Raw genomic sequence first — 23666 nt, forward strand, 5'->3', positions numbered from 1 at the left:
GTACCAACTTTCACTCGAGTAACTATGGCTGGGACGAGTCCCACTGCAGGTCTCAAGAGTTGGGAACAAAATGTCTGATTGTGAATTGTTTTATCTTTACCCTGGCCAAAACTATTTAGATAGATGTATCAAACGATCAGTACACCCCCAAAAAAATAAAAAAATAAAAAACGAAACGCACACATTATGTAGTTCATTGAACCTGACTGCACAAAAAATCCAGGATATATATTGGATATATGTTATTGGAAGAAGTTGGTAGTCTGATATACGACAAACGGTGCGTCGAAAACGCAGCCATTGTCGATTTGCAATGTTTTAAACGGCATCGTTTCACACTTATTCAAAAAATGTCATGGAGGAAAACAGTAAAGCAAAATGCACGTACACGTTATGGCATTCGGAATTCGTGGTAGTGGCTATAAAGAGGCAAACAAAAGCCAATAATTTGTCATTCAAAAGTCAACATTTTTCAAGTTCGAAAATGCCGAGACTCAGCGCTGCCGACATTTAGTTCTTTATTCGTAATATTTGACCTTAATTGCGTACTTTTGTCCTTTTTTTCAACTTTGTATTTTTCGACCGAATGGCCGCCCATAGATCGGAGCATCGCCATAGGACGTATCCTAAGAGGGGAATCACAGTCTTCTGTTGCACGCCACTTCAACGTCCAACACAGCACCATTTGCCGCCTTTGGGACGGATACACACAGTTCAATTCCACTGCAGACCGTCCGAGAACCGGCCGACCAAGAGTTACCTTACCACCCCCGCACAGGGTCGCTATACATTCGACTGTTCAACTTACGTCATCGCAATGCCACAGCTACGGAGACTGCCTGACGCATCCCTGGTTTGAGGAGGATATCGGACCAGACTGTCAGGAACCATCTTCGTGAGGCTGGAATCCGACCCAGACGACCAGTTATAGTCCCTGTTTTGCAACAGATCCATCGACAGCGACGCTTGCGTTGGTGTCATACCTTACAGCTTTGGGAACTGGAAACGAGTGTGGTTTAGCGATGAATCACGATTTTTTCTTCATTGGCGAGATGGAAGACAACGCGTTTCTTGTTGTCAAAATGAGCGTTTTGCCCTACATTGTGTACGTGAATTCGACAATTTCTACAATTTGTAGGCATATCCTACACCACGAGATCTGACTTGGTTGTGGTTCAAGGGAAATTTGAAAGCAAATCCCTACATGAATCAAATCCTCCAACCTCACCTTCTTCCAATCATTGACCACCAGAGGGAACTGTTTCAACAGGACAACGCTCCACCGCACACAACTCGTGTCACGGTAGACTACCTTCATAATGCCAACATCAACTTCCTGCCCAGGCCGTCTAGATCTCAACCCAATCGAACACCCCTGGGATGAAGTCGAACGACGTGTACGTCAACGTCAGACACTCCCACAACTGGCCAACGCGTTACAAGCAGAATGGCGCAGAATTCCGCAGGACAGAATTGTTACACCTAACCAGCCAGTGCCGAGGAGATGCAGAGCCGTGATTGCTGCCCGGGGCGGTCACACGAGATACTGAGTTCAGTGCAACCATGTGGCCTTATATGACATGACAATGAATAGTTTTCAATGCCTTTGTACAACAACATGTGACTATCGAGCTGCAAAATTTTATATTTGTATCTATGATACTAAATTGAAAATATCGACTTTATTAGGTACCAACAATTCACTAAAAATCTACCTCTGCGTTTCTTTTTTTGAAGAGTGTATGTAAGTCAAAAGGAATGTGTGCATCGTGAGAAAGAAATGCGAACATTAGCGACTTGTGGTGTAACCACTGAGTTATAGTGAGTTTTTGTCATCAAACAATATATAGCGTGACCAACCACGGGTCCGGGTAGTACTGTGGGTACCCGGGTCCTACTCAGGACCCACCCAACCCGAGTACCCGAGTTACCCGTCCCAGCCCCACGAGTCACGCTTGCTTCAGATAAAGCACACTGTGTACAATGTCGCTAAAGAAAACGTGTACTCTGAAGAAACCATGCCCATGGTAACATTGACAACGCAGATGGAGATGTAGACTAACATATATAGTTCCGGAAATGAACTATCTAGACTTGCCAAACATTACAGACTTGCATGGGCTGTTATGGATATATTTGTTTTAGGGTCTTTTTGACAAACAAATGGAGATATTCAGAGCTATTTCTTATTTTCTTGTTCAAAAGGCCTGTGTTTTCTGTAGTTGAGCTCTGCTAAGCGGATTAGTATAAGTAAAACGCTTTGTAGTTATTACTCATTAATGTTTTGATTAATTATTTAATTTGCCGAACACGTTCAAAACAAAAACAGAGACTGAAAATTGTAAATGATGCAAATAAATTAACAGGCTTTTCTGTTTGTCTCGGTATGTATTATGCAGAACAAATTATAAAAAGTACAGAAAGAATATTAAGTCACAATAGTCATCATGTAATGTTCTCTGAATATGAGTTCTGACATCGGTTGAATATGCCGAAAATGAGAACAAACAGGTTCCGCCAGTCTTTCATACCGATTACTGTTAATCTAACTAATCACTCGTCACGATATGGCTGCAATATTGCCGATGTGACGTTAAATATTAACTCACTCACTTACTCACTAACCAATCAACATTTCATGTACGATGACATGCATCAACCAAGTCAGCGAGCCTGACCACCCATCCTGTTAGTCGCCTCTTACTAAAAAGTGACTATGCTTGTCGTAAGAGGCGACTAACGGGATCGGGTGGTCAGGCTCGATGACTTAGTTGATTCATGTCATCGTATCCCAATTGCGTGGATCGATGCTCATGATGTCAATCACTGGATTGTCTGGTAAAGACTCACTTATTTACAGACCACCGTCATATAGCTGGAATATTGCAGAGTGCGGTGTTAAACAACAAACAAACAAACTGTAAACACTCCTCGCTACAGTGTTTGTCACAGCCATTATTACGCATAGTCTTCAGAACTTGACATAAAGGGGGAATACTCTCGGTCTTCTACCTGGATGTCTAACACTGTCCGCTAGGGCTAACTAGTGGGTCGATTTGCTGGGTAATCAACTGAACATGATAAGAGACTCAATCTCATTAAAATCAGATCTTAGTTCTCTCTACCGCTAAACAAAGATCTGAGGACATCCCATTACGTGTCACGTCAGACTGACCTTGCGTGTACTTTGACAGACCAATGGAATGTCCAATCAGAAGGTAGCTTTCTCGTGCTTTACGGCACTAATTTCAAATTGGCGACTACGCTTCGAAACATATTTTGACAAATTCTCGATTACAAATTTGAAACCCAAGCAAAAGAACATTCTGGAATGGCTAATAGATGGTCTAGATTGTATGGATTCAGTCGTTAAACCCGTAACTATCGTTTGGAATACCCCGTGTTAAAGTTTTCGAAATTGCCCGATTATAAATCACATTCCGACTGTCACTTTCATAATTGGTAAGCGATGCTCCGATTGGTCGGATGAAAGGTCGTTCTGACGTGACCCTAATTATACGACAGACTGTTGAACAAAAGGAACATGTCGGCCACCAAAAATAAATTGTTGTAAGAAATGTTTTTACAAAAAAGATTTTTTTATCTGGGTCCATAGTTTATATCTGGTTTTGCATCCGTAGATGAAAAATATCTAGTTTCCCTCACATTCTTACTAGCCCACTAGCCCGTGTCAGTTTGTCGAATGTAAAAGGTATTGTGGAGGCTGGTATAATAGAGGGTTCTTATATGATATCGCTATTCGGCCCAGCCAACGTTTAAGGTTAATGTCTACAAGTGATGATCCATATGAAAATGAACAAAATTCACCCAGTTTCACCAGCACGTTTTTCAAACTCTAAACTGATGTATGCAACGTTTCAGTTGTAAGTTACAACTTAAGCCTGGTGTTCAGACAAAACAAATCCGTCTGTTTTCAGCCTCTGCAATGCCATTAGGCTTGACCACACCGGAAGCTGTCGATGAGCCTCGTTCTGAGTCCTCGAACTCGGTAACGTAGTTACCGTTGCCGTTACCGACGTCCCTTCTGTTTACAACAGAAAAACGATCGCTTTTGCTCCGCTGACCTCTACGTTTCACTCACTGCTGTATCTTTCCAAGTGTGCCTTCTTCCAAGATGAACACAAGGCTTCACATTCAAGGTATTTAAGGTCACAATTATTCCACTTAACAGTATTAAGATGTTAAATTAGATGTGAAATTGGTCGTTGTTAGGCAGCAGTATCGGGACTGAAGATGGCGGCCGCCATTTGCAATTGTCTTAATTGAAAATTTTTGATTGTAAACTTGACATGTGGTGCTTAGAAGAAACCTGTTCGTTCATTATAGTGTCAAGCGATGTAGTACAGATGTAAGATAACCTGTATTACGTGAAAAGCAGCTGTTTGGCCCATTTTATTGGTTAATGGTGGTCTTGCAGCACAGCCTGTAAAGCCCACATACACTTGGAATTCGCATTGTCAAAAGGCCGAGGTCTAGTGACATATTGTAGTTGTCAGAAGACGTAAGTTGTGATTTTGTAAACGCAGCCGCCGGCGTACATTTAACTGAACCTAGCTTTCGTTTTTCTTTTTCAGCTCGGGAGGACATAATTCGCTATTATGGCACTCCTGCGGCTGTGAGTTTGTGGCCGTCTCAGGATGAGGAGTCCGACTGTGTATGTAGTTTTACATGCCCTCACTGTCACTTCTTCCTTCTATTATAGCCCCTGTTTTATTGTACATTAAGTCTGCCCAGTCCCTATAATAAACTGTGATTCGTTTTCTTTGCAAACGTATCCCGTATTCTGTCTCACATGCCTCCCTTTGTCCCTCTCTCCACCCCCTCGATGTGTAGCGTTCCCTGGCTGTGTCCCCTTCCCGTTGTCCCGACCCCCTGAGCGTCTTCACTCCGTTCTGGGCCCGCCCTGTCTACGGTGAGACGCTCCCTGCCCCCGTCACCATTAACCACGCTGATCACTACCCTGCCCCAAGTGACGACGATGACAGTGACTACTGGGTGTACGAGGATGAGGACGACCACAGCTTTGTGGATGACAGAGAGATTCATCCCTTTAGAAAGGCGCTGACGAGAGCTGCTGCCTTCTTTAGGAAGATCTTCTCTTAGACTCCTTATCTTTTTAATGTCTGAATGTGTTCGAGTGAGTGAGTGAATGAGCATGTGTGTATGTATGTGTGCGTATGTGAGAGTAAATGAAAGATTGAATGAGCATGTGTTCGTGTAAGTGTGTAAGTGTGTGTGTGTGTGTGTGTGTGTGACTGAATGAATAAGCATGTATGTATGTGTGTGTGAGAGGAAGAAGGTATGTATGTTAGAGATGAGAGTTAGAGTGAATTAACGAGTACATATATGTCTGTATAAAAGAGAGAGAGAGAGAGAGAGAGAGAGAGAGAGAGAGAGAGAGAGAGAGAGAGAGAGAGAGAGAGAGTACCTTTCCACATAACCGCTCTTTGCCCATTTTGGCGTATTTTTAGGCACATACATTTTGGCCCAACTTTCACTTTCGTTTCGGCAAACCTCTTGGCTTATTGGAATCGCACAAGACTATACGTTCTATACAATTTTGGCCCGTTTTTGGATCTCTCTTGGGGCATATTTCTTTCGGCTTTCTGTTATCTGAATAAATGTTTCTGTAATGTATACACAAGTTGTCTGCTTTGTCTACAGTGCTTCATCCTTACAGCTAATAATATCTGGGCGACAGCAGCATCGCAATATAGGCATCTGGCCAAATCCCAAGGTTCCCGAACATGAGACATAAATTCATATGGATATAGTTAATCAGTGAATGTTGCCCCTATATTGCTGTTCTGCTGTGTCCCAATGTCATGATCTGTACTGAGCAGAAGATTTCTGAATAGGTGGGGGCTACCTTAAGATTTGACACTTCTAAGTTTTTATGTGGCGACAATTGTGACACGGGATATTTTCCGAGGATAGCTCTCTTGGACACTTTGTTATTGAAGAATTTTAATATTCCAATAAACTAGCTAATCATTTCTAATGAAACAATGATTGTGGCTTCCTACTGATGGAGTTCGAATCGAGAATTGCCTTTCTTCTCTAAAACACAAGTGTCGCCACATAGGATATATTACGAGCACTTCACCATCTAATACCGGTAGTCGGACAAGGGATTGAGAGTGATCTCCCTTCGCCCCAGACAATATTGGATTCCACTCGTCTCTTCATTGTGGCCTTCCAGAAATCGACTTCACTGCTGTTCCTTTGGCCCGTGATCTTCAGAAAAAGCAGAGGGCATGCTTTTATACCTAGGCTGTCGCCAGGTGCAAGTAAAAAGCCTATGTTGACACCTACTTGTATGCAAGAGTAGATTAATACAAATATGACGTAATATTCGTATCTGGCATTCTACAAAAATACATAAATGATAGGAGGGGTCTGAATTCGTCCCCTGTACGTCCACATCAGCGTTTTCAAAATGGAACGGACAATTGGATTTCTCTGACTGTGAGTGTGTGGGTGGGAAGGATTTTATCAGAAAAAAATAAATTGTCTCAGAAATTGATTGAAAAATAATTATGCTTCAGACTGTTGAACAAAAAGAACATGTCGGCCACCAAAAATAAATTGTTGCAAGGTGTGCTTTTTTTAAACAAAAGTTTTATTTAGGCTCATAGTTTATACCTGGTTTTGCATCCGTAGATGAAAAAATATATAGTTTCCCTCACATTCTAAAAATACTAGCCCACTAGCCCGTGTCAGTTTGTCGAATGTAAATGGTATTGTGGAGGCTGGTATAACAGAGGTTTCTTATATGGTATCGCTATTCGGCCCAGCCAACGTTTAAGGTTAATGTCTACAAGTGATGATCCATAGGAAAATGAACAAAATTCGTCCTGTTCCGAGTAATGGAGGCACGAAAAACACCCAGTTTCACCAGCACGTTTTTCAAACTCTAAACTGATGTATGCAACGTTTCAGTTGTAAGTTATAACTTATAATTAAGCCTGGTGTTCAGACGAAATAAACCCGTCTGTTTTCAGCCTCTGCAATGCCATTAGGCTTGACCACGCCGGAAGCTGTCGATTAGACTCGTTCTGAGTCCTCGAACTCGGTAACGTAGTTACCGTTGCCGTTACCGACGTCCCTTCTGTTTACAACAGAAAAACGATCGCATTTGCTCCGCTGACCTCTACGTTTCACTCACTGCTGTTTCTTTCCAAGTGTGCCTTCTTCCAAGATGAACACAAGGCTTCACATTCAAGGTATTTAAGGTCACAATTATTCCACTTAACAGTATTAAGATGTTAAATTAGATGTGAAATTGGTCGTTGTTAGGCAGCAGTATCGGGACTGAAGATGGCGGCCGCCATTTGCAATTGTCTTAATTGAAAATTTTTGATTGTAAACTTGACATGTGGTGTCTTAGATGAAACCTGTTCGTTCATTATAGTGTCAAGCGATGTAGTCCAGATGTAAGATAACCTGTATTACGTGAAAAGCAGCTGTTTGGCCCATTTTATTGGTTAATGGTGGTCTTGCAGCACAGCCTGTAAAGCCCACATACACTTGGAATTCGCATTGTCAAAAGGCCGAGGTCTAGTGACATATTGTAGTTGTCAGAAGACGTAAGTTGTGATTTTGTAAACGCAGCCGCCGGCGTACATTTAACTAAACCTAGCTTTCGTTTTTCTTTTTCAGCTCGGGAGGACATAATTCGCTATTATGGCACTCCTGCGGCTGTGAGTTTGTGGCCGTCTCAGGATGAGGAGTCCGACTGTGTATGTAGTTTTACATGCCCTCCCTGTCACTTCTTCCTTCTATTATAGCCCCTGTTTTATTGTACATTAAGTCTGCCCAGTCCCTATAATAAACTGTGATTCGTTTTCTTTGCAAACGTATCCCGTATTCTGTCTCACGTGCCTCCCTTTGTCCCTCTCTCCACCCCCTCGATGTGTAGCGTTCCCTGGCTGTGTCCCCTTCCCGTTGTCCCGACCCCCTGAGCGTCTTCACTCCGTTCTGGGCCCGCCCTGTCTACGGTGAGACGCTCCCTGCCCCCGTCACCATTAACCACGCTGATCACTATCCTGCCCCAAGTGACGACGATGACAGTGACTACTGGGTGTACGAGGATGAGGACGACCACAGCTTTGTGGATGACAGAGAGATTCACCCCTTTAGAAAGGCGCTGACGAGAGCTGCTGCCTTCTTTAGGAAGATCTTCTCTTAGACTCCTTATCCTTTTAATGTCTGAATGTGTTCGAGTGAGTGAGTGAATGAGCATGTGTGTATGTATGTGTGCGTATGTGAGAGTAAATGAAAGATTGAATGAGCATGTGTTCGTGTAAGTGTGTAAGTGTGTGTGTGTGTGTGTATGTGACTGAATGAATAAGCATGTATGTATGTGTGAGAGGAAGAGGGTATGTATGTTAGAGATGAGAGTTAGAGTGAATTAACGAGTACATATATGTCTGTATAAGAGAGAGAGAGAGAGAGAGAGAGAGAGAGAGAGAGAGAGAGAGAGTACCTTTCCACATAACCGCTCTTTGCCCATTTTGGCGTATTTTTAGGCACATACATTTTGGCCCAACTTTCACTTTCGTTTCGGCAAACCTCTTGGCTTATTGGAATCGCACAAGACTATACGTTCTATACAATTTTGGCCCGTTTTTGGATCTCTCTTGAGGCATATTTCTTTCGGCTTTCTGTTATCTGAATAAATGTTTCTGTAATGTATACACAAGTTGTCTGCTTTGTCTACAGTGTTTCATCCTTACAGCTAATAATATCTGGGCGACAGCAGCATCGCAATATAGGCATCTGGCCAAATCCCAAGGTTCCCGAACATGAGACATAAATTCATATGGATATAGTTAATCAGTGAATGTTGCCCCTATATTGCTGTTCTGCTGTGTCCCAATGTCATGATCTGTACTGAGCAGAAGATTTCTGAATAGGTGGGGGCTACCTTAAGATTTGACACTTCTAAATTTTTATGTGGCGACAATTGTGACACGGGATATTTTCCGAGGATAGCTCTCTTGGACACTTTGTTATTGAAGAATTTTAATATTCCAATAAACTAGCTAATCATTTCTAATGAAACAATGATTGTGGCTTCCTATTGATGGAGTTCGAATCGAGAATTGCCTTTCTTCTCTAAAACACAAGTGTCGCCACATAGGATATATTACGAGCACTTCACCATCTAATACCGGTAGTCGGACAAGGGATTGAGAGTGATCTCCCTTCGCCCCAGACAATATTGGATTCCACTCGTCTCTTCATTGTGGCCTTCCAGAAATCGACTTCACTGCTGTTCCTTTGGCCCGTGATCTTCAGAAAAAGCAGAGGGCATGCTTTTATACCTAGGCTGTCGCCAGGTGCAAGTAAAAAGCCTATGTTGACACCTACTTGTATGCAAGAGTAGATTAATACAAATATGACGTAATATTCGTATCTGGCATTCTACAAAAATACATAAATGATAGAAGGGGTCTGAATTCGTCCCCTGTACGCCCACATCAGCGTTTTCAAAATGGAACGGACAATTGGATTTCTCTGACTGTGAGTGTGTGGGTGGGAAGGATTTTATCAGAAAAAAATAAATTGTCTCCGAAATTGATTGAAAAATAATTATGCTTCAGACTGTTGAACAAAAAGAACATGTCGGCCACCAAAAATAAATTGTTGCAAGGTGTGCTTTTTTTAAACAAAAGTTTTATTTAGGCTCATAGTTTATACCTGGTTTTGCATCCGTAGATGAAAAAATATATAGTTTCCCTCACATTCTAAAAATACTAGCCCACTAGCCCGTGTCAGTTTGTCGAATGTAAATGGTATTGTGGAGGCTGGTATAACAGAGGTTTCTTATATGGTATCGCTATTCGGCCCAGCCAACGTTTAAGGTTAATGTCTACAAGTGATGATCCATAGGAAAATGAACAAAATTCGCCCTGTTCCGAGTAATGGAGGCACGAAAAACACCCACTTTTCACCAGCACGTTTTTCAAACTCTAAACTGATGTATGCAACGTTTCAGTTGTAAGTTACAACTTATAATTAAGCCTGGTGTTCAGACGAAATAAACCCGTCTGTTTTCAGCCTCTGCAATGCCATTAGGCTTGACCACTCCGGAAGCTGTCGATGAGCCACGTTCTGAGTCCTCGAACTCGGTAACGTAGTTACCGTTGCCGTTACCGACGTCCCTTCTGTTTACAACAGAAAAACGATCGCATTTGCTCCGCTGACCTCTACGTTTCGCTCACTGCTGTATCTTTCCAAGTGTGCCTTCTTCCAAGATGAACACAAGGCTTCACATTCAAGGTATTTAAGGTCACAATTATTCCACTTAACAGTATTAAGATGTTAAATTAGATGTGAAATTGGTCGTTGTTAGGCAGCAGTATCGGGACTGAAGATGGCGGCCGCCATTTGCAATTGTCTTAATTGAAAATTTTTGATTGTAAACTTGACATGTGGTGTCTTAGATGAAACCTGTTCGTTCATTATAGTGTCAAGCGATGTAGTCCAGATGTAAGATAACCTGTATTACGTGAAAAGCAGCTGTTTGGCCCATTTTATTGGTTAATGGTGGTCTTGCAGCACAGCCTGTAAAGCCCACATACACTTGGAATTCGCATTGTCAAAAGGCCGAGGTCTAGTGACATATTGTAGTTGTCAGAAGACGTAAGTTGTGATTTTGTAAACGCAGCCGCCGGCGTACATTTAACTGAACCTAGCTTTCGTTTTTCTTTTTCAGCTCGGGAGGACATAATTCGCTATTATGGCACTCCTGCGGCTGTGAGTTTGTGGCCGTCTCAGGATGAGGAGTCCGACTGTGTATGTAGTTTTACATGCCCTCCCTGTCACTTCTTCCTTCTATTATAGCCCCTGTTTTATTGTACATTAAGTCTGCCCAGTCCCTATAATAAACTGTGATTCGTTTTCTTTGCAAACGTATCCCGTATTCTGTCTCACATGCCTCCCTTTGTCCCTCTCTCCACCCCCTCGATGTGTAGCGTTCCCTGGCTGTGTCCCCTTCCCGTTGTCCCGACCCCCTGAGCGTCTTCACTCCGTTCTGGGCCCGCCCTGTCTACGGTGAGACGCTCCCTGCCCCCGTCACCATTAACCACGCTGATCACTACCCTGCCCCAAGTGACGACGATGACAGTGACTACTGGGTGTACGAGGATGAGGACGACCACAGCTTTGTGGATGACAGAGAGATTCATCCCTTTAGAAAGGCGCTGACGAGAGCTGCTGCCTTCTTTAGGAAGATCTTCTCTTAGACTCCTTATCCTTTTAATGTCTGAATGTGTTCGAGTGAGTGAGTGAATGAGCATGTGTGTATGTATGTGTGCGTATGTGAGAGTAAATGAAAGATTGAATGAGCATGTGTTCGTGTAAGTGTGTAAGTGTGTGTGTGTGTGTGTGTGTGACTGAATGAATAAGCATGTATGTATGTGTGTGTGAGAGGAAGAAGGTATGTATGTTAGAGATGAGAGTTAGAGTGAATTAACGAGTACATATATGTCTGTATAAAAGAGAGAGAGAGAGAGAGAGAGAGAGAGAGAGAGAGAGAGAGAGAGAGAGTACCTTTCCACATAACCGCTCTTTGCCCATTTTGGCGTATTTTTAGGCACATACATTTTGGCCCAACTTTCACTTTCGTTTCGGCAAACCTCTTGGCTTATTGGAATCGCACAAGACTATACGTTCTATACAATTTTGGCCCGTTTTTGGATCTCTCTTGGGGCATATTTCTTTCGGCTTTCTGTTATCTGAATAAATGTTTCTGTAATGTATACACAAGTTGTCTGCTTTGTCTACAGTGCTTCATCCTTACAGCTAATAATATCTGGGCGACAGCAGCATCGCAATATAGGCATCTGGCCAAATCCCAAGGTTCCCGAACATGAGACATAAATTCATATGGATATAGTTAATCAGTGAATGTTGCCCCTATATTGCTGTTCTGCTGTGTCCCAATGTCATGATCTGTACTGAGCAGAAGATTTCTGAATAGGTGGGGGCTACCTTAAGATTTGACACTTCTAAGTTTTTATGTGGCGACAATTGTGACACGGGATATTTTCCGAGGATAGCTCTCTTGGACACTTTGTTATTGAAGAATTTTAATATTCCAATAAACTAGCTAATCATTTCTAATGAAACAATGATTGTGGCTTCCTACTGATGGAGTTCGAATCGAGAATTGCCTTTCTTCTCTAAAACACAAGTGTCGCCACATAGGATATATTACGAGCACTTCACCATCTAATACCGGTAGTCGGACAAGGGATTGAGAGTGATCTCCCTTCGCCCCAGACAATATTGGATTCCACTCGTCTCTTCATTGTGGCCTTCCAGAAATCGACTTCACTGCTGTTCCTTTGGCCCGTGATCTTCAGAAAAAGCAGAGGGCATGCTTTTATACCTAGGCTGTCGCCAGGTGCAAGTAAAAAGCCTATGTTGACACCTACTTGTATGCAAGAGTAGATTAATACAAATATGACGTAATATTCGTATCTGGCATTCTACAAAAATACATAAATGATAGGAGGGGTCTGAATTCGTCCCCTGTACGTCCACATCAGCGTTTTCAAAATGGAACGGACAATTGGATTTCTCTGACTGTGAGTGTGTGGGTGGGAAGGATTTTATCAGAAAAAAATAAATTGTCTCAGAAATTGATTGAAAAATAATTATGCTTCAGACTGTTGAACAAAAAGAACATGTCGGCCACCAAAAATAAATTGTTGCAAGGTGTGCTTTTTTTAAACAAAAGTTTTATTTAGGCTCATAGTTTATACCTGGTTTTGCATCCGTAGATGAAAAAATATATAGTTTCCCTCACATTCTAAAAATACTAGCCCACTAGCCCGTGTCAGTTTGTCGAATGTAAATGGTATTGTGGAGGCTGGTATAACAGAGGTTTCTTATATGGTATCGCTATTCGGCCCAGCCAACGTTTAAGGTTAATGTCTACAAGTGATGATCCATAGGAAAATGAACAAAATTCGTCCTGTTCCGAGTAATGGAGGCACGAAAAACACCCAGTTTCACCAGCACGTTTTTCAAACTCTAAACTGATGTATGCAACGTTTCAGTTGTAAGTTACAACTTATAATTAAGCCTGGTGTTCAGACGAAATAAACCCGTCTGTTTTCAGCCTCTGCAATGCCATTAGGCTTGACCACGCCGGAAGCTGTCGATTAGACTCGTTCTGAGTCCTCGAACTCGGTAACGTAGTTACTGTTGCCGTTACCGACGTCCCTTCTGTTTACAACAGAAAAACGATCGCATTTGCTCCGCTGACCTCTACGTTTCGCTCACTGCTGTATCTTTCCAAGTGTGCCTTCTTCCAAGATGAACACAAGGCTTCACATTCAAGGTATTTAAGGTCACAATTATTCCACTTAACAGTATTAAGATGTTAAATTAGATGTGAAATTGGTCGTTGTTAGGCAGCAGTATCGGGACTGAAGATGGCGGCCGCCATTTGCAATTGTCTTAATTGAAAATTTTTGATTGTAAACTTGACATGTGGTGTCTTAGATGAAACCTGTTCGTTCATTATAGTGTCAAGCGATGTAGTCCAGATGTAAGATAACCTGTATTACGTGAAAAGCAGCTGTTTGGCCCATTTTATTGGTTAATGGTGGTCTTGCAGCACAGCCTGTAAAGCCCACATACACTTGGAATTCGCATTGTCAAAAGGCCGAGGTCTAGTGACATATTGTAGTTGTCAGAGGACGTAAGTTGTGATTTTGTAAACGCAGCCGCCGGCGTACATTTAACTAAACCTAGCTTTCGTTTTTCTTTTTCAGCTCGGGAGGACATAATTCGCTATTATGGCACTCCTGCGGCTGTGAGTTTGTGGCCGTCTCAGGATGAGGAGTCCGACTGTGTATGTAGTTTTACATGCCCTCCCTGTCACTTCTTCCTTCTATTATAGCCCCTGTTTTATTGTACATTAAGTCTGACAAGTCCCTATAATAAACTGTGATTCGTTTTCTTTGCAAACGTATCCCGTATTCTGTCTCACGTGCCTCCCTTTGTCCCTCTCTCCACCCCCTCGATGTGTAGCGTTCCCTGGCTGTGTCCCCTTCCCGTTGTCCCGACCCCCTGAGCGTCTTCACTCCGTTCTGGGCCCGCCCTGTCTACGGTGAGACGCTCCCTGCCCCCGTCACCATTAACCACGCTGATCACTACCCTGCCCCAAGTGACGACGATGACAGTGACTACTGGGTGTACGAGGATGAGGACGACCACAGCTTTGTGGATGACAGAGAGATTCACCCCTTTAGAAAGGCGCTGACGAGAGCTGCTGCCTTCTTTAGGAAGATCTTCTCTTAGACTCCTTATCCTTTTAATGTCTGAATGCGTTCGAGTGAGTGAGTGAATGAGCATGTGTGTATGTATGTGTGCGTATGTGAGAGTAAATGAAAGATTGAATGAGCATGTGTTCGTGTAAGTGTGTAAGTGTGTGTGTGTGTGTGTGTGTGTGACTGAATGAATAAGCATGTATGTATGTGTGTGAGAGAGGAAGAGGGTATGTATGTTAGAGATGAGAGTTAGAGTGAATTAACGAGTACATATATGTCTGTATAAGAGAGAGAGAGAGAGAGAGAGAGTACCTTTCCACATAACCGCTCTTTGCCCATTTTGGCGTATTTTTAGGCACATACATTTTGGCCCAACTTTCACTTTCGTTTCGGCAAACCTCTTGGCTTATTGGAATCGCACAAGACTATACGTTCTATACAATTTTGGCCCGTTTTTGGATCTCTCTTGAGGCATATTTCTTTCGGCTTTCTGTTATCTGAATAAATGTTTCTGTAATGTATACACAAGTTGTCTGCTTTGTCTACAGTGTTTCATCCTTACAGCTAATAATATCTGGGCGACAGCAGCATCGCAATATAGGCATCTGGCCAAATCCCAAGGTTCCCGAACATGAGACATAAATTCATATGGATATAGTTAATCAGTGAATGTTGCCCCTATATTGCTGTTCTGCTGTGTCCCAATGTCATGATCTGTACTGAGCAGAAGATTTCTGAATAGGTGGGGGCTACCTTAAGATTTGACACTTCTAAATTTTTATGTGGCGACAATTGTGACACGGGATATTTTCCGAGGATAGCTCTCTTGGACACTTTGTTATTGAAGAATTTTAATATTCCAATAAACTAGCTAATCATTTCTAATGAAACAATGATTGTGGCTTCCTATTGATGGAGTTCGAATCGAGAATTGCCTTTCTTCTCTAAAACACAAGTGTCGCCACATAGGATATATTACGAGCACTTCACCATCTAATACCGGTAGTCGGACAAGGGATTGAGAGTGATCTCCCTTCGCCCCAGACAATATTGGATTCCACTCGTCTCTTCATTGTGGCCTTCCAGAAATCGACTTCACTGCTGTTCCTTTGGCCCGTGATCTTCAGAAAAAGCAGAGGGCATGCTTTTATACCTAGGCTGTCGCCAGGTGCAAGTAAAAAGCCTATGTTGACACCTACTTGTATGCAAGAGTAGATTAATACAAATATGACGTAATATTCGTATCTGGCATTCTACAAAAATACATAAATGATAGAAGGGGTCTGAATTCGTCCCCTGTACGCCCACCTCAGCGTTTTCAAAATGGAACGGACAATTGGATTTCTCTGACTGTGAGTGTGTGGGTGGGAAGGATTTTATCAGAAAAAAATAAATTGTCTCAGAAATTGATTGAAAAATAATTATGCTTCAGACTGTTGAACAAAAAGAACATGTCGGCCACCAAAAATAAATTGTTGCAAGGTGTGCTTTTTTTAAACAAAAGTTTTATTTAGGCTCATAGTTTATACCTGGTTTTGCATCCGTAGATGAAAAAATATATAGTTTCCCTCACATTCTAAAAATACTAGCCCACTAGCCCGTGTCAGTTTGTCGAATGTAAATGGTATTGTGGAGGCTGGTATAACAGAGGTTTCTTATATGGTATCGCTATTCGGCCCAGCCAACGTTTAAGGTTAATGTCTACAAGTGATGATCCATAGGAAAATGAACAAAATTCGCCCTGTTCCGAGTAATGGAGGCACGAAAAACACCCACTTTTCACCAGCACGTTTTTCAAACTCTAAACTGATGTATGCAACGTTTCAGTTGTAAGTTACAACTTATAATTAAGCCTGGTGTTCAGACGAAATAAACCCGTCTGTTTTCAGCCTCTGCAATGCCATTAGGCTTGACCACTCCGGAAGCTGTCGATGAGCCACGTTCTGAGTCCTCGAACTCGGTAACGTAGTTACCGTTGCCGTTACCGACGTCCCTTCTGTTTACAACAGAAAAACGATCGCATTTGCTCCGCTGACCTCTACGTTTCGCTCACTGCTGTATCTTTCCAAGTGTGCCTTCTTCCAAGATGAACACAAGGCTTCACATTCAAGGTATTTAAGGTCACAATTATTCCACTTAACAGTATTAAGATGTTAAATTAGATGTGAAATTGGTCGTTGTTAGGCAGCAGTATCGGGACTGAAGATGGCGGCCGCCATTTGCAATTGTCTTAATTGAAAATTTTTGATTGTAAACTTGACATGTGGTGTCTTAGATGAAACCTGTTCGTTCATTATAGTGTCAAGCGACGTAGTCCAGATGTAAGATAACCTGTATTACGTGAAAAGCAGCTGTTTGGCCCATTTTATTGGTTAATGGTGGTCTTGCAGCACAGCCTGTAAAGCCCACATACACTTGGAATTCGCATTGTCAAAAGGCCGAGGTCTAGTGACATATTGTAGTTGTCAGAAGACGTAAGTTGTGATTTTGTAAACGCAGCCGCCGGCGTACATTTAACTGAACCTAGCTTTCGTTTTTCTTTTTCAGCTCGGGAGGACATAATTCGCTATTATGGCACTCCTGCGGCTGTGAGTTTGTGGCCGTCTCAGGATGAGGAGTCCGACTGTGTATGTAGTTTTACATGCCCTCCCTGTCACTTCTTCCTTCTATTATAGCCCCTGTTTTATTGTACATTAAGTCTGCCCAGTCCCTATAATAAACTGTGATTCGTTTTCTTTGCAAACGTATCCCGTATTCTGTCTCACATGCCTCCCTTTGTCCCTCTCTCCACCCCCTCGATGTGTAGCGTTCCCTGGCTGTGTCCCCTTCCCGTTGTCCCGACCCCCTGAGCGTCTTCACTCCGTTCTGGGCCCGCCCTGTCTACGGTGAGACGCTCCCTGCCCCCGTCACCATTAACCACGCTGATCACTACCCTGCCCCAAGTGACGACGATGACAGTGACTACTGGGTGTACGAGGATGAGGACGACCACAGCTTTGTGGATGACAGAGAGATTCATCCCTTTAGAAAGGCGCTGACGAGAGCTGCTGCCTTCTTTAGGAAGATCTTCTCTTAGACTCCTTATCCTTTTAATGTCTGAATGCGTTCGAGTGAGTGAGTGAATGAGCATGTGTGTATGTATGTGTGCGTATGTGAGAGTAAATGAAAGATTGAATGAGCATGTGTTCGTGTAAGTGTGTGTGTGTGACTGAATGAATAAGCATGTATGTATGTGTGTGTGAGAGGAAGAGGGTATGTATGTTAGAAATGAGAGTTAGAGTGCATTTACGAGTACATATATGTCTGTATAAGAGAGAGAGAGAGAGAGAGAGAGAGAGAGAGAGAGAGTACCTTTCCACATAACCGCTCTTTGCGCATTTTGGCGTATTTTTAGGCACATACATTTTGGCCCAACTTTCACTTTCGTTTCGGCAAACCTCTTGGCTTATTGGAATCGCACAAGACTATACGTTCTATACAATTTTGGCCCGTTTTTGGATCTCTCTTGAGGCATATTTCTTTCGGCTTTCTGTTATCTGAATAAATGTTTCTGTAATGTATACACAAGTTGTCTGTTTTGTCTACAGTGTTTCATCCTTACAGCTAATAATATCTGGGCGACAGCAGCATCGCAATATAGGCATCTGGCCAAATCCCAAGGTTCCCGAACATGAGACAAATTCATATGGATATAGTTAATCAGTGAATGTTGCCCCTATATTGCTGTTCTGCTGTGTCCCAATGTCATGATCTGTACTGAGCAGAAGATTTCTGAATAGGTGGGGGCTACCTTAAGATTTGACACTTCTAAATTTTTATGTGGCGACAATTGTGACACGGGATATTTTCCGAGGATAGCTCTCTTGGACACTTTGTTATTGAAGAATTTTAATATTCCAATAAACTAGCTAATCATTTCTAATGAAACAATGATTGTGGCTTCCTATTGATGGAGTTCGAATCGAGAATTGCCTTTCTTCTCTAAAACACAAGTGTCGCCACATAGGATATATTACGAGCACTTCACCATCTAATACCGGTAGTCGGACAAGGGATTGAGAGTGATCTCCCTTCGCCCCAGACAATATTGGATTCCACTCGTCTCTTCATTGTGGCCTTCCAGAAATCGACTTCACTGCTGTTCCTTTGGCCCGTGATCTTCAGAAAAAGCAGAGGGCATGCTTTTATACATAGGCTGTCGCCAGGTGCAAGTAAAAAGCCTATGTTGACACCTACTTGTATGCAAGAGTAGATTAATACAAATATGACGTAATATTCGTATCTGGCATTCTACAAAAATACATAAATGATAGAAGGGGTCTGAATTCGTCCCCTGTACGTCCACCTCAGCGTTTTCAAAATGGAACGGACAATTGGATTTCTCTGACTGTGAGTGTGTGGGTGGGAAGGATTTTATCAGAAAAAAATAAATTGTCTCAGAAATTGATTGAAAAATAATTATGCTTCAGACTGTTGAACAAAAAGAACATGTCGGCCACCAAAAATAAATTGTTGCAAGGTGTGCTTTTTTTAAACAAAAGTTTTATTTAGGCTCATAGTTTATACCTGGTTTTGCATCCGTAGATGAAAAAATATATAGTTTCCCTCACATTCTAAAAATACTAGCCCACTAGCCCGTGTCAGTTTGTCGAATGTAAATGGTATTGTGGAGGCTGGTATAACAGAGGTTTCTTATATGGTATCGCTATTCGGCCCAGCCAACGTTTAAGGTTAATGTCTACAAGTGATGATCCATAGGAAAATGAACAAAATTCGCCCTGTTCCGAGTAATGGAGGCACGAAAAACACCCAGTTTCACCAGCACGTTTTTCAAACTCTAAACTGATGTATGCAACGTTTCAGTTGTAAGTTACAACTTATAATTAAGCCTGGTGTTCAGACGAAATAAACCCGTCTGTTTTCAGCCTCTGCAATGCCATTAGGCTTGACCACGCCGGAAGCTGTCGATTAGACTCGTTCTGAGTCCTCGAACTCGGTAACGTAGTTACCGTTGCCGTTACCTACGTCACTTCTGGTTACAACAGAAAAACGATCGCATTTGCTCCGCTGACCTCTACGTTTCGCTCACTGCTGTATCTTTCCAAGTGTGCCTTCTTCCAAGATGAACTCAAGGCTTCACATTCAAGGTATTTAAGGTCACAATTATTCCACTTAACAGTATTAAGATGTTAAATTAGATGTGAAATTGGTCGTTGTTAGGCAGCAGTATCGGGACTGAAGATGGCGGCCGCCATTTGCAATTGTCTTAATTGAAAATTTTTGATTGTAAACTTGACATGTGGTGTCTTAGATGAAACCTGTTCGTTCATTATAGTGTCAAGCGATGTAGTCCAGATGTAAGATAACCTGTATTACGTGAAAAGCAGCTGTTTGGCCCATTTTATTGGTTAATGGTGGTCTTGCAGCACAGCCTGTAAAGCCCACATACACTTGGAATTCGCATTGTCAAAAGGCCGAGGTCTAGTGACATATTGTAGTTGTCAGAGGACGTAAGTTGTGATTTTGTAAACGCAGCCGCCGGCGTACATTTAACTGAACCTAGCTTTCGTTTTTCTTTTTCAGCTCGGGAGGACATAATTCGCTATTATGGCACTCCTGCGGCTGTGAGTTTGTGGCCGTCTCAGGATGAGGAGTCCGACTGTGTATGTAGTTTTACATGCCCTCCCTGTCACTTCTTCCTTCTATTATAGCCCCTGTTTTATTGTACATTAAGTCTGCCCAGTCCCTATAATAAACTGTGATTCGTTTTCTTTGCAAACGTATCCCGTATTCTGTCTCACATGCCTCCCTTTGTCCCTCTCTCCACCCCCTCGATGTGTAGCGTTCCCTGGCTGTGTCCCCTTCCCGTTGTCCCGACCCCCTGAGCGTCTTCACTCCGTTCTGGGCCCGCCCTGTCTACGGTGAGACGCTCCCTGCCCCCGTCACCATTAACCACGCTGATCACTACCCTGCCCCAAGTGACGACGATGACAGTGACTACTGGGTGTACGAGGATGAGGACGACCACAGCTTTGTGGATGACAGAGAGATTCATCCCTTTAGAAAGGCGCTGACGAGAGCTGCTGCCTTCTTTAGGAAGATCTTCTCTTAGACTCCTTATCCTTTTAATGTCTGAATGCGTTCGAGTGAGTGAGTGAATGAGCATGTGTGTATGTATGTGTGCGTATGTGAGAGTAAATGAAAGATTGAATGAGCATGTGTTCGTGTAAGTGTGTGTGTGTGTGTGTGTGACTGAATGAATAAGCATGTATGTATGTGTGTGTGAGAGGAAGAGGGTATGTATGTTAGAAATGAGAGTTAGAGTGCATTTACGAGTACATATATGTCTGTATAAGAGAGAGAGAGAGAGAGAGAGAGTACCTTTCCACATAACCGCTCTTTGCGCATTTTGGCGTATTTTTAGGCACATACATTTTGGCCCAACTTTCACTTTCGTTTCGGCAAACCTCTTGGCTTATTGGAATCGCACAAGACTATACGTTCTATACAATTTTGGCCCGTTTTTGGATCTCTCTTGGGGCATATTTCTTTCGGCTTTCTGTTATCTGAATAAATGTTTCTGTAATGTATACACAAGTTGTCTGTTTTGTCTACAGTGTTTCATCCTTACAGCTAATAATATCTGGGCGACAGCAGCATCGCAATATAGGCATCTGGCCAAATCCCAAGGTTCCCGAACATGAGACAAATTCATATGGATATAGTTAATCAGTGAATGTTGCCCCTATATTGCTGTTCTGCTGTGTCCCAATGTCATGATCTGTACTGAGCAGAAGATTTCTGAATAGGTGGGGGCTACCTTAAGATTTGACACTTCTAAATTTTTATGTGGCGACAATTGTGACACGGGATATTTTCCGAGGATAGCTCTCTTGGACACTTTGTTATTGAAGAATTTTAATATTCCAATAAACTAGCTAATCATTTCTAATGAAACAATGATTGTGGCTTCCTATTGATGGAGTTCGAATCGAGAATTGCCTTTCTTCTCTAAAACACAAGTGTCGCCACATAGGATATATTACGAGCACTTCACCATCTAATACCGGTAGTCGGACAAGGGATTGAGAGTGATCTCCCTTCGCCCCAGACAATATTGGATTCCACTCGTCTCTTCATTGTGGCCTTCCAGAAATCGACTTCACTGCTGTTCCTTTGGCCCGTGATCTTCAGAAAAAGCAGAGGGCATGCTTTTATACATAGGCTGTCGCCAGGTGCAAGTAAAAAGCCTATGTTGACACCTACTTGTATGCAAGAGTAGATTAATACAAATATGACGTAATATTCGTATCTGGCATTCTACAAAAATACATAAATGATAGAAGGGGTCTGAATTCGTCCCCTGTACGTCCACCTCAGCGTTTTCAAAATGGAACGGACAATTGGATTTCTCTGACTGTGAGTGTGTGGGTGGGAAGGATTTTATCAGAAAAAAATAAATTGTCTCAGAAATTGATTGAAAAATAATTATGCTTCAGACTGTTGAACAAAAAGAACATGTCGGCCACCAAAAATAAATTGTTGCAAGGTGTGCTTTTTTTAAACAAAAGTTTTATTTAGGCTCATAGTTTATACCTGGTTTTGCATCCGTAGATGAAAAAATATATAGTTTCCCTCACATTCTAAAAATACTAGCCCACTAGCCCGTGTCAGTTTGTCGAATGTAAATGGTATTGTGGAGGCTGGTATAACAGAGGTTTCTTATATGGTATCGCTATTCGGCCCAGCCAACGTTTAAGGTTAATGTCTACAAGTGATGATCCATAGGAAAATGAACAAAATTCGCCCTGTTCCGAGTAATGGAGGCACGAAAAACACCCAGTTTCACCAGCACGTTTTTCAAACTCTAAACTGATGTATGCAACGTTTCAGTTGTAAGTTACAACTTATAATTAAGCCTGGTGTTCAGACGAAATAAACCCGTCTGTTTTCAGCCTCTGCAATGCCATTAGGCTTGACCACGCCGGAAGCTGTCGATTAGACTCGTTCTGAGTCCTCGAACTCGGTAACGTAGTTACCGTTGCCGTTACCTACGTCACTTCTGGTTACAACAGAAAAACGATCGCATTTGCTCCGCTGACCTCTACGTTTCGCTCACTGCTGTATCTTTCCAAGTGTGCCTTCTTCCAAGATGAACTCAAGGCTTCACATTCAAGGTATTTAAGGTCACAATTATTCCACTTAACAGTATTAAGATGTTAAATTAGATGTGAAATTGGTCGTTGTTAGGCAGCAGTATCGGGACTGAAGATGGCGGCCGCCATTTGCAATTGTCTTAATTGAAAATTTTTGATTGTAAACTTGACATGTGGTGTCTTAGATGAAACCTGTTCGTTCATTATAGTGTCAAGCGATGTAGTCCAGATGTAAGATAACCTGTATTACGTGAAAAGCAGCTGTTTGGCCCATTTTATTGGTTAATGGTGGTCTTGCAGCACAGCCTGTAAAGCCCACATACACTTGGAATTCGCATTGTCAAAAGGCCGAGGTCTAGTGACATATTGTAGTTGTCAGAGGACGTAAGTTGTGATTTTGTAAACGCAGCCGCCGGCGTACATTTAACTGAACCTAGCTTTCGTTTTTCTTTTTCAGCTCGGGAGGACATAATTCGCTATTATGGCACTCCTGCGGCTGTGAGTTTGTGGCCGTCTCAGGATGAGGAGTCCGACTGTGTATGTAGTTTTACATGCCCTCCCTGTCACTTCTTCCTTCTATTATAGCCCCTGTTTTATTGTACATTAAGTCTGCCCAGTCCCTATAATAAACTGTGATTCGTTTTCTTTGCAAACGTATCCCGTATTCTGTCTCACATGCCTCCCTTTGTCCCTCTCTCCACCCCCTCGATGTGTAGCGTTCCCTGGCTGTGTCCCCTTCCCGTTGTCCCGACCCCCTGAGCGTCTTCACTCCGTTCTGGGCCCGCCCTGTCTACGGTGAGACGCTCCCTGCCCCCGTCACCATTAACCACGCTGATCACTACCCTGCCCCAAGTGACGACGATGACAGTGACTACTGGGTGTACGAGGATGAGGACGACCACAGCTTTGTGGATGACAGAGAGATTCATCCCTTTAGAAAGGCGCTGACGAGAGCTGCTGCCTTCTTTAGGAAGATCTTCTCTTAGACTCCTTATCCTTTTCATGTCTGAATGCGTTCGAGTGAGTGAGTGAATGAGCATGTGTGTATGTATGTGTGCGTATGTGAGAGTAAATGAAAGATTGAATGAGCATGTGTTCGTGTAAGTGTGTGTGTGTGTGTGTGTGTGTGTGACTGAATGAATAAGCATGTATGTATGTGTGTGTGAGAGGAAGAGGGTATGTATGTTAGAAATGAGAG

General features: G+C 42.6%; 7 protein-coding genes across 7 annotated transcripts; all 7 read left to right on the forward strand.

Moving 5' to 3' along the window:
• Window positions 1-4135: 4135 nt before the first annotated feature.
• On the forward strand, window positions 4136-5124 carry LOC139468412 (uncharacterized). Its single transcript, XM_071250366.1, has 3 exons — window positions 4136-4160; window positions 4596-4675; window positions 4855-5124. Exons 1-3 carry the CDS (start codon window positions 4136-4138, stop codon window positions 5122-5124), a joined length of 375 nt encoding a protein of 124 aa, XP_071106467.1.
• A 2098-nt stretch (window positions 5125-7222) lies between these two features.
• LOC139468722 (uncharacterized) lies at window positions 7223-8212 on the forward strand. Its single transcript, XM_071250848.1, has 3 exons — window positions 7223-7247; window positions 7684-7763; window positions 7943-8212. Exons 1-3 carry the CDS (start codon window positions 7223-7225, stop codon window positions 8210-8212), a joined length of 375 nt encoding a protein of 124 aa, XP_071106949.1.
• Window positions 8213-10283: 2071 nt separating this feature from the next.
• LOC139468733 (uncharacterized) lies at window positions 10284-11273 on the forward strand. Its single transcript, XM_071250860.1, has 3 exons — window positions 10284-10308; window positions 10745-10824; window positions 11004-11273. Exons 1-3 carry the CDS (start codon window positions 10284-10286, stop codon window positions 11271-11273), a joined length of 375 nt encoding a protein of 124 aa, XP_071106961.1.
• A 2080-nt stretch (window positions 11274-13353) lies between these two features.
• Window positions 13354-14343, forward strand: LOC139468739 (uncharacterized). Its single transcript, XM_071250866.1, has 3 exons — window positions 13354-13378; window positions 13815-13894; window positions 14074-14343. Exons 1-3 carry the CDS (start codon window positions 13354-13356, stop codon window positions 14341-14343), a joined length of 375 nt encoding a protein of 124 aa, XP_071106967.1.
• Window positions 14344-16398: 2055 nt separating this feature from the next.
• LOC139468726 (uncharacterized) lies at window positions 16399-17388 on the forward strand. The gene is made up of 3 exons (XM_071250852.1): window positions 16399-16423; window positions 16860-16939; window positions 17119-17388. Exons 1-3 carry the CDS (start codon window positions 16399-16401, stop codon window positions 17386-17388), a joined length of 375 nt encoding a protein of 124 aa, XP_071106953.1.
• A 2046-nt stretch (window positions 17389-19434) lies between these two features.
• Window positions 19435-20424, forward strand: LOC139468738 (uncharacterized). The gene is made up of 3 exons (XM_071250865.1): window positions 19435-19459; window positions 19896-19975; window positions 20155-20424. Exons 1-3 carry the CDS (start codon window positions 19435-19437, stop codon window positions 20422-20424), a joined length of 375 nt encoding a protein of 124 aa, XP_071106966.1.
• A 2040-nt stretch (window positions 20425-22464) lies between these two features.
• Window positions 22465-23454, forward strand: LOC139468741 (uncharacterized). Its single transcript, XM_071250868.1, has 3 exons — window positions 22465-22489; window positions 22926-23005; window positions 23185-23454. The coding sequence occupies exons 1-3, from the start codon at window positions 22465-22467 to the stop codon at window positions 23452-23454; spliced, it is 375 nt and encodes a 124-aa protein (XP_071106969.1).
• Window positions 23455-23666: the final 212 nt, after the last annotated feature.

Source organism: Haliotis cracherodii, unplaced genomic scaffold (genome assembly GCF_022045235.1).
Source record: "Haliotis cracherodii isolate W230 unplaced genomic scaffold, xgHalCrac1.p SCAF_2, whole genome shotgun sequence".
Classification (NCBI taxonomy): domain Eukaryota; kingdom Metazoa; phylum Mollusca; class Gastropoda; order Lepetellida; family Haliotidae; genus Haliotis; species Haliotis cracherodii.

Excerpts from the sequence above, each read along its gene's own strand:
- LOC139468741 (XM_071250868.1), top strand. The coding sequence starts at position 22,465 with ATGAACTCAAGGCTTCACATTCAAG. Across the intron at positions 22,490-22,925 it reads CTCAAGGCTTCACATTCAAG|CTCGGGAGGACATAATTCGC; the intron begins GTATTTAAGGTC and ends TTTCTTTTTCAG. Across the intron at positions 23,006-23,184 it reads AGGATGAGGAGTCCGACTGT|CGTTCCCTGGCTGTGTCCCC; the intron begins GTATGTAGTTTT and ends CTCGATGTGTAG.
- LOC139468738 (XM_071250865.1), top strand. The coding sequence starts at position 19,435 with ATGAACTCAAGGCTTCACATTCAAG. Across the intron at positions 19,460-19,895 it reads CTCAAGGCTTCACATTCAAG|CTCGGGAGGACATAATTCGC; the intron begins GTATTTAAGGTC and ends TTTCTTTTTCAG. Across the intron at positions 19,976-20,154 it reads AGGATGAGGAGTCCGACTGT|CGTTCCCTGGCTGTGTCCCC; the intron begins GTATGTAGTTTT and ends CTCGATGTGTAG.
- LOC139468733 (XM_071250860.1), top strand. The coding sequence starts at position 10,284 with ATGAACACAAGGCTTCACATTCAAG. Across the intron at positions 10,309-10,744 it reads CACAAGGCTTCACATTCAAG|CTCGGGAGGACATAATTCGC; the intron begins GTATTTAAGGTC and ends TTTCTTTTTCAG. Across the intron at positions 10,825-11,003 it reads AGGATGAGGAGTCCGACTGT|CGTTCCCTGGCTGTGTCCCC; the intron begins GTATGTAGTTTT and ends CTCGATGTGTAG.
- LOC139468739 (XM_071250866.1), top strand. The coding sequence starts at position 13,354 with ATGAACACAAGGCTTCACATTCAAG. Across the intron at positions 13,379-13,814 it reads CACAAGGCTTCACATTCAAG|CTCGGGAGGACATAATTCGC; the intron begins GTATTTAAGGTC and ends TTTCTTTTTCAG. Across the intron at positions 13,895-14,073 it reads AGGATGAGGAGTCCGACTGT|CGTTCCCTGGCTGTGTCCCC; the intron begins GTATGTAGTTTT and ends CTCGATGTGTAG.
- LOC139468722 (XM_071250848.1), top strand. The coding sequence starts at position 7,223 with ATGAACACAAGGCTTCACATTCAAG. Across the intron at positions 7,248-7,683 it reads CACAAGGCTTCACATTCAAG|CTCGGGAGGACATAATTCGC; the intron begins GTATTTAAGGTC and ends TTTCTTTTTCAG. Across the intron at positions 7,764-7,942 it reads AGGATGAGGAGTCCGACTGT|CGTTCCCTGGCTGTGTCCCC; the intron begins GTATGTAGTTTT and ends CTCGATGTGTAG.
- LOC139468726 (XM_071250852.1), top strand. The coding sequence starts at position 16,399 with ATGAACACAAGGCTTCACATTCAAG. Across the intron at positions 16,424-16,859 it reads CACAAGGCTTCACATTCAAG|CTCGGGAGGACATAATTCGC; the intron begins GTATTTAAGGTC and ends TTTCTTTTTCAG. Across the intron at positions 16,940-17,118 it reads AGGATGAGGAGTCCGACTGT|CGTTCCCTGGCTGTGTCCCC; the intron begins GTATGTAGTTTT and ends CTCGATGTGTAG.
- LOC139468412 (XM_071250366.1), top strand. The coding sequence starts at position 4,136 with ATGAACACAAGGCTTCACATTCAAG. Across the intron at positions 4,161-4,595 it reads CACAAGGCTTCACATTCAAG|CTCGGGAGGACATAATTCGC; the intron begins GTATTTAAGGTC and ends TTTCTTTTTCAG. Across the intron at positions 4,676-4,854 it reads AGGATGAGGAGTCCGACTGT|CGTTCCCTGGCTGTGTCCCC; the intron begins GTATGTAGTTTT and ends CTCGATGTGTAG.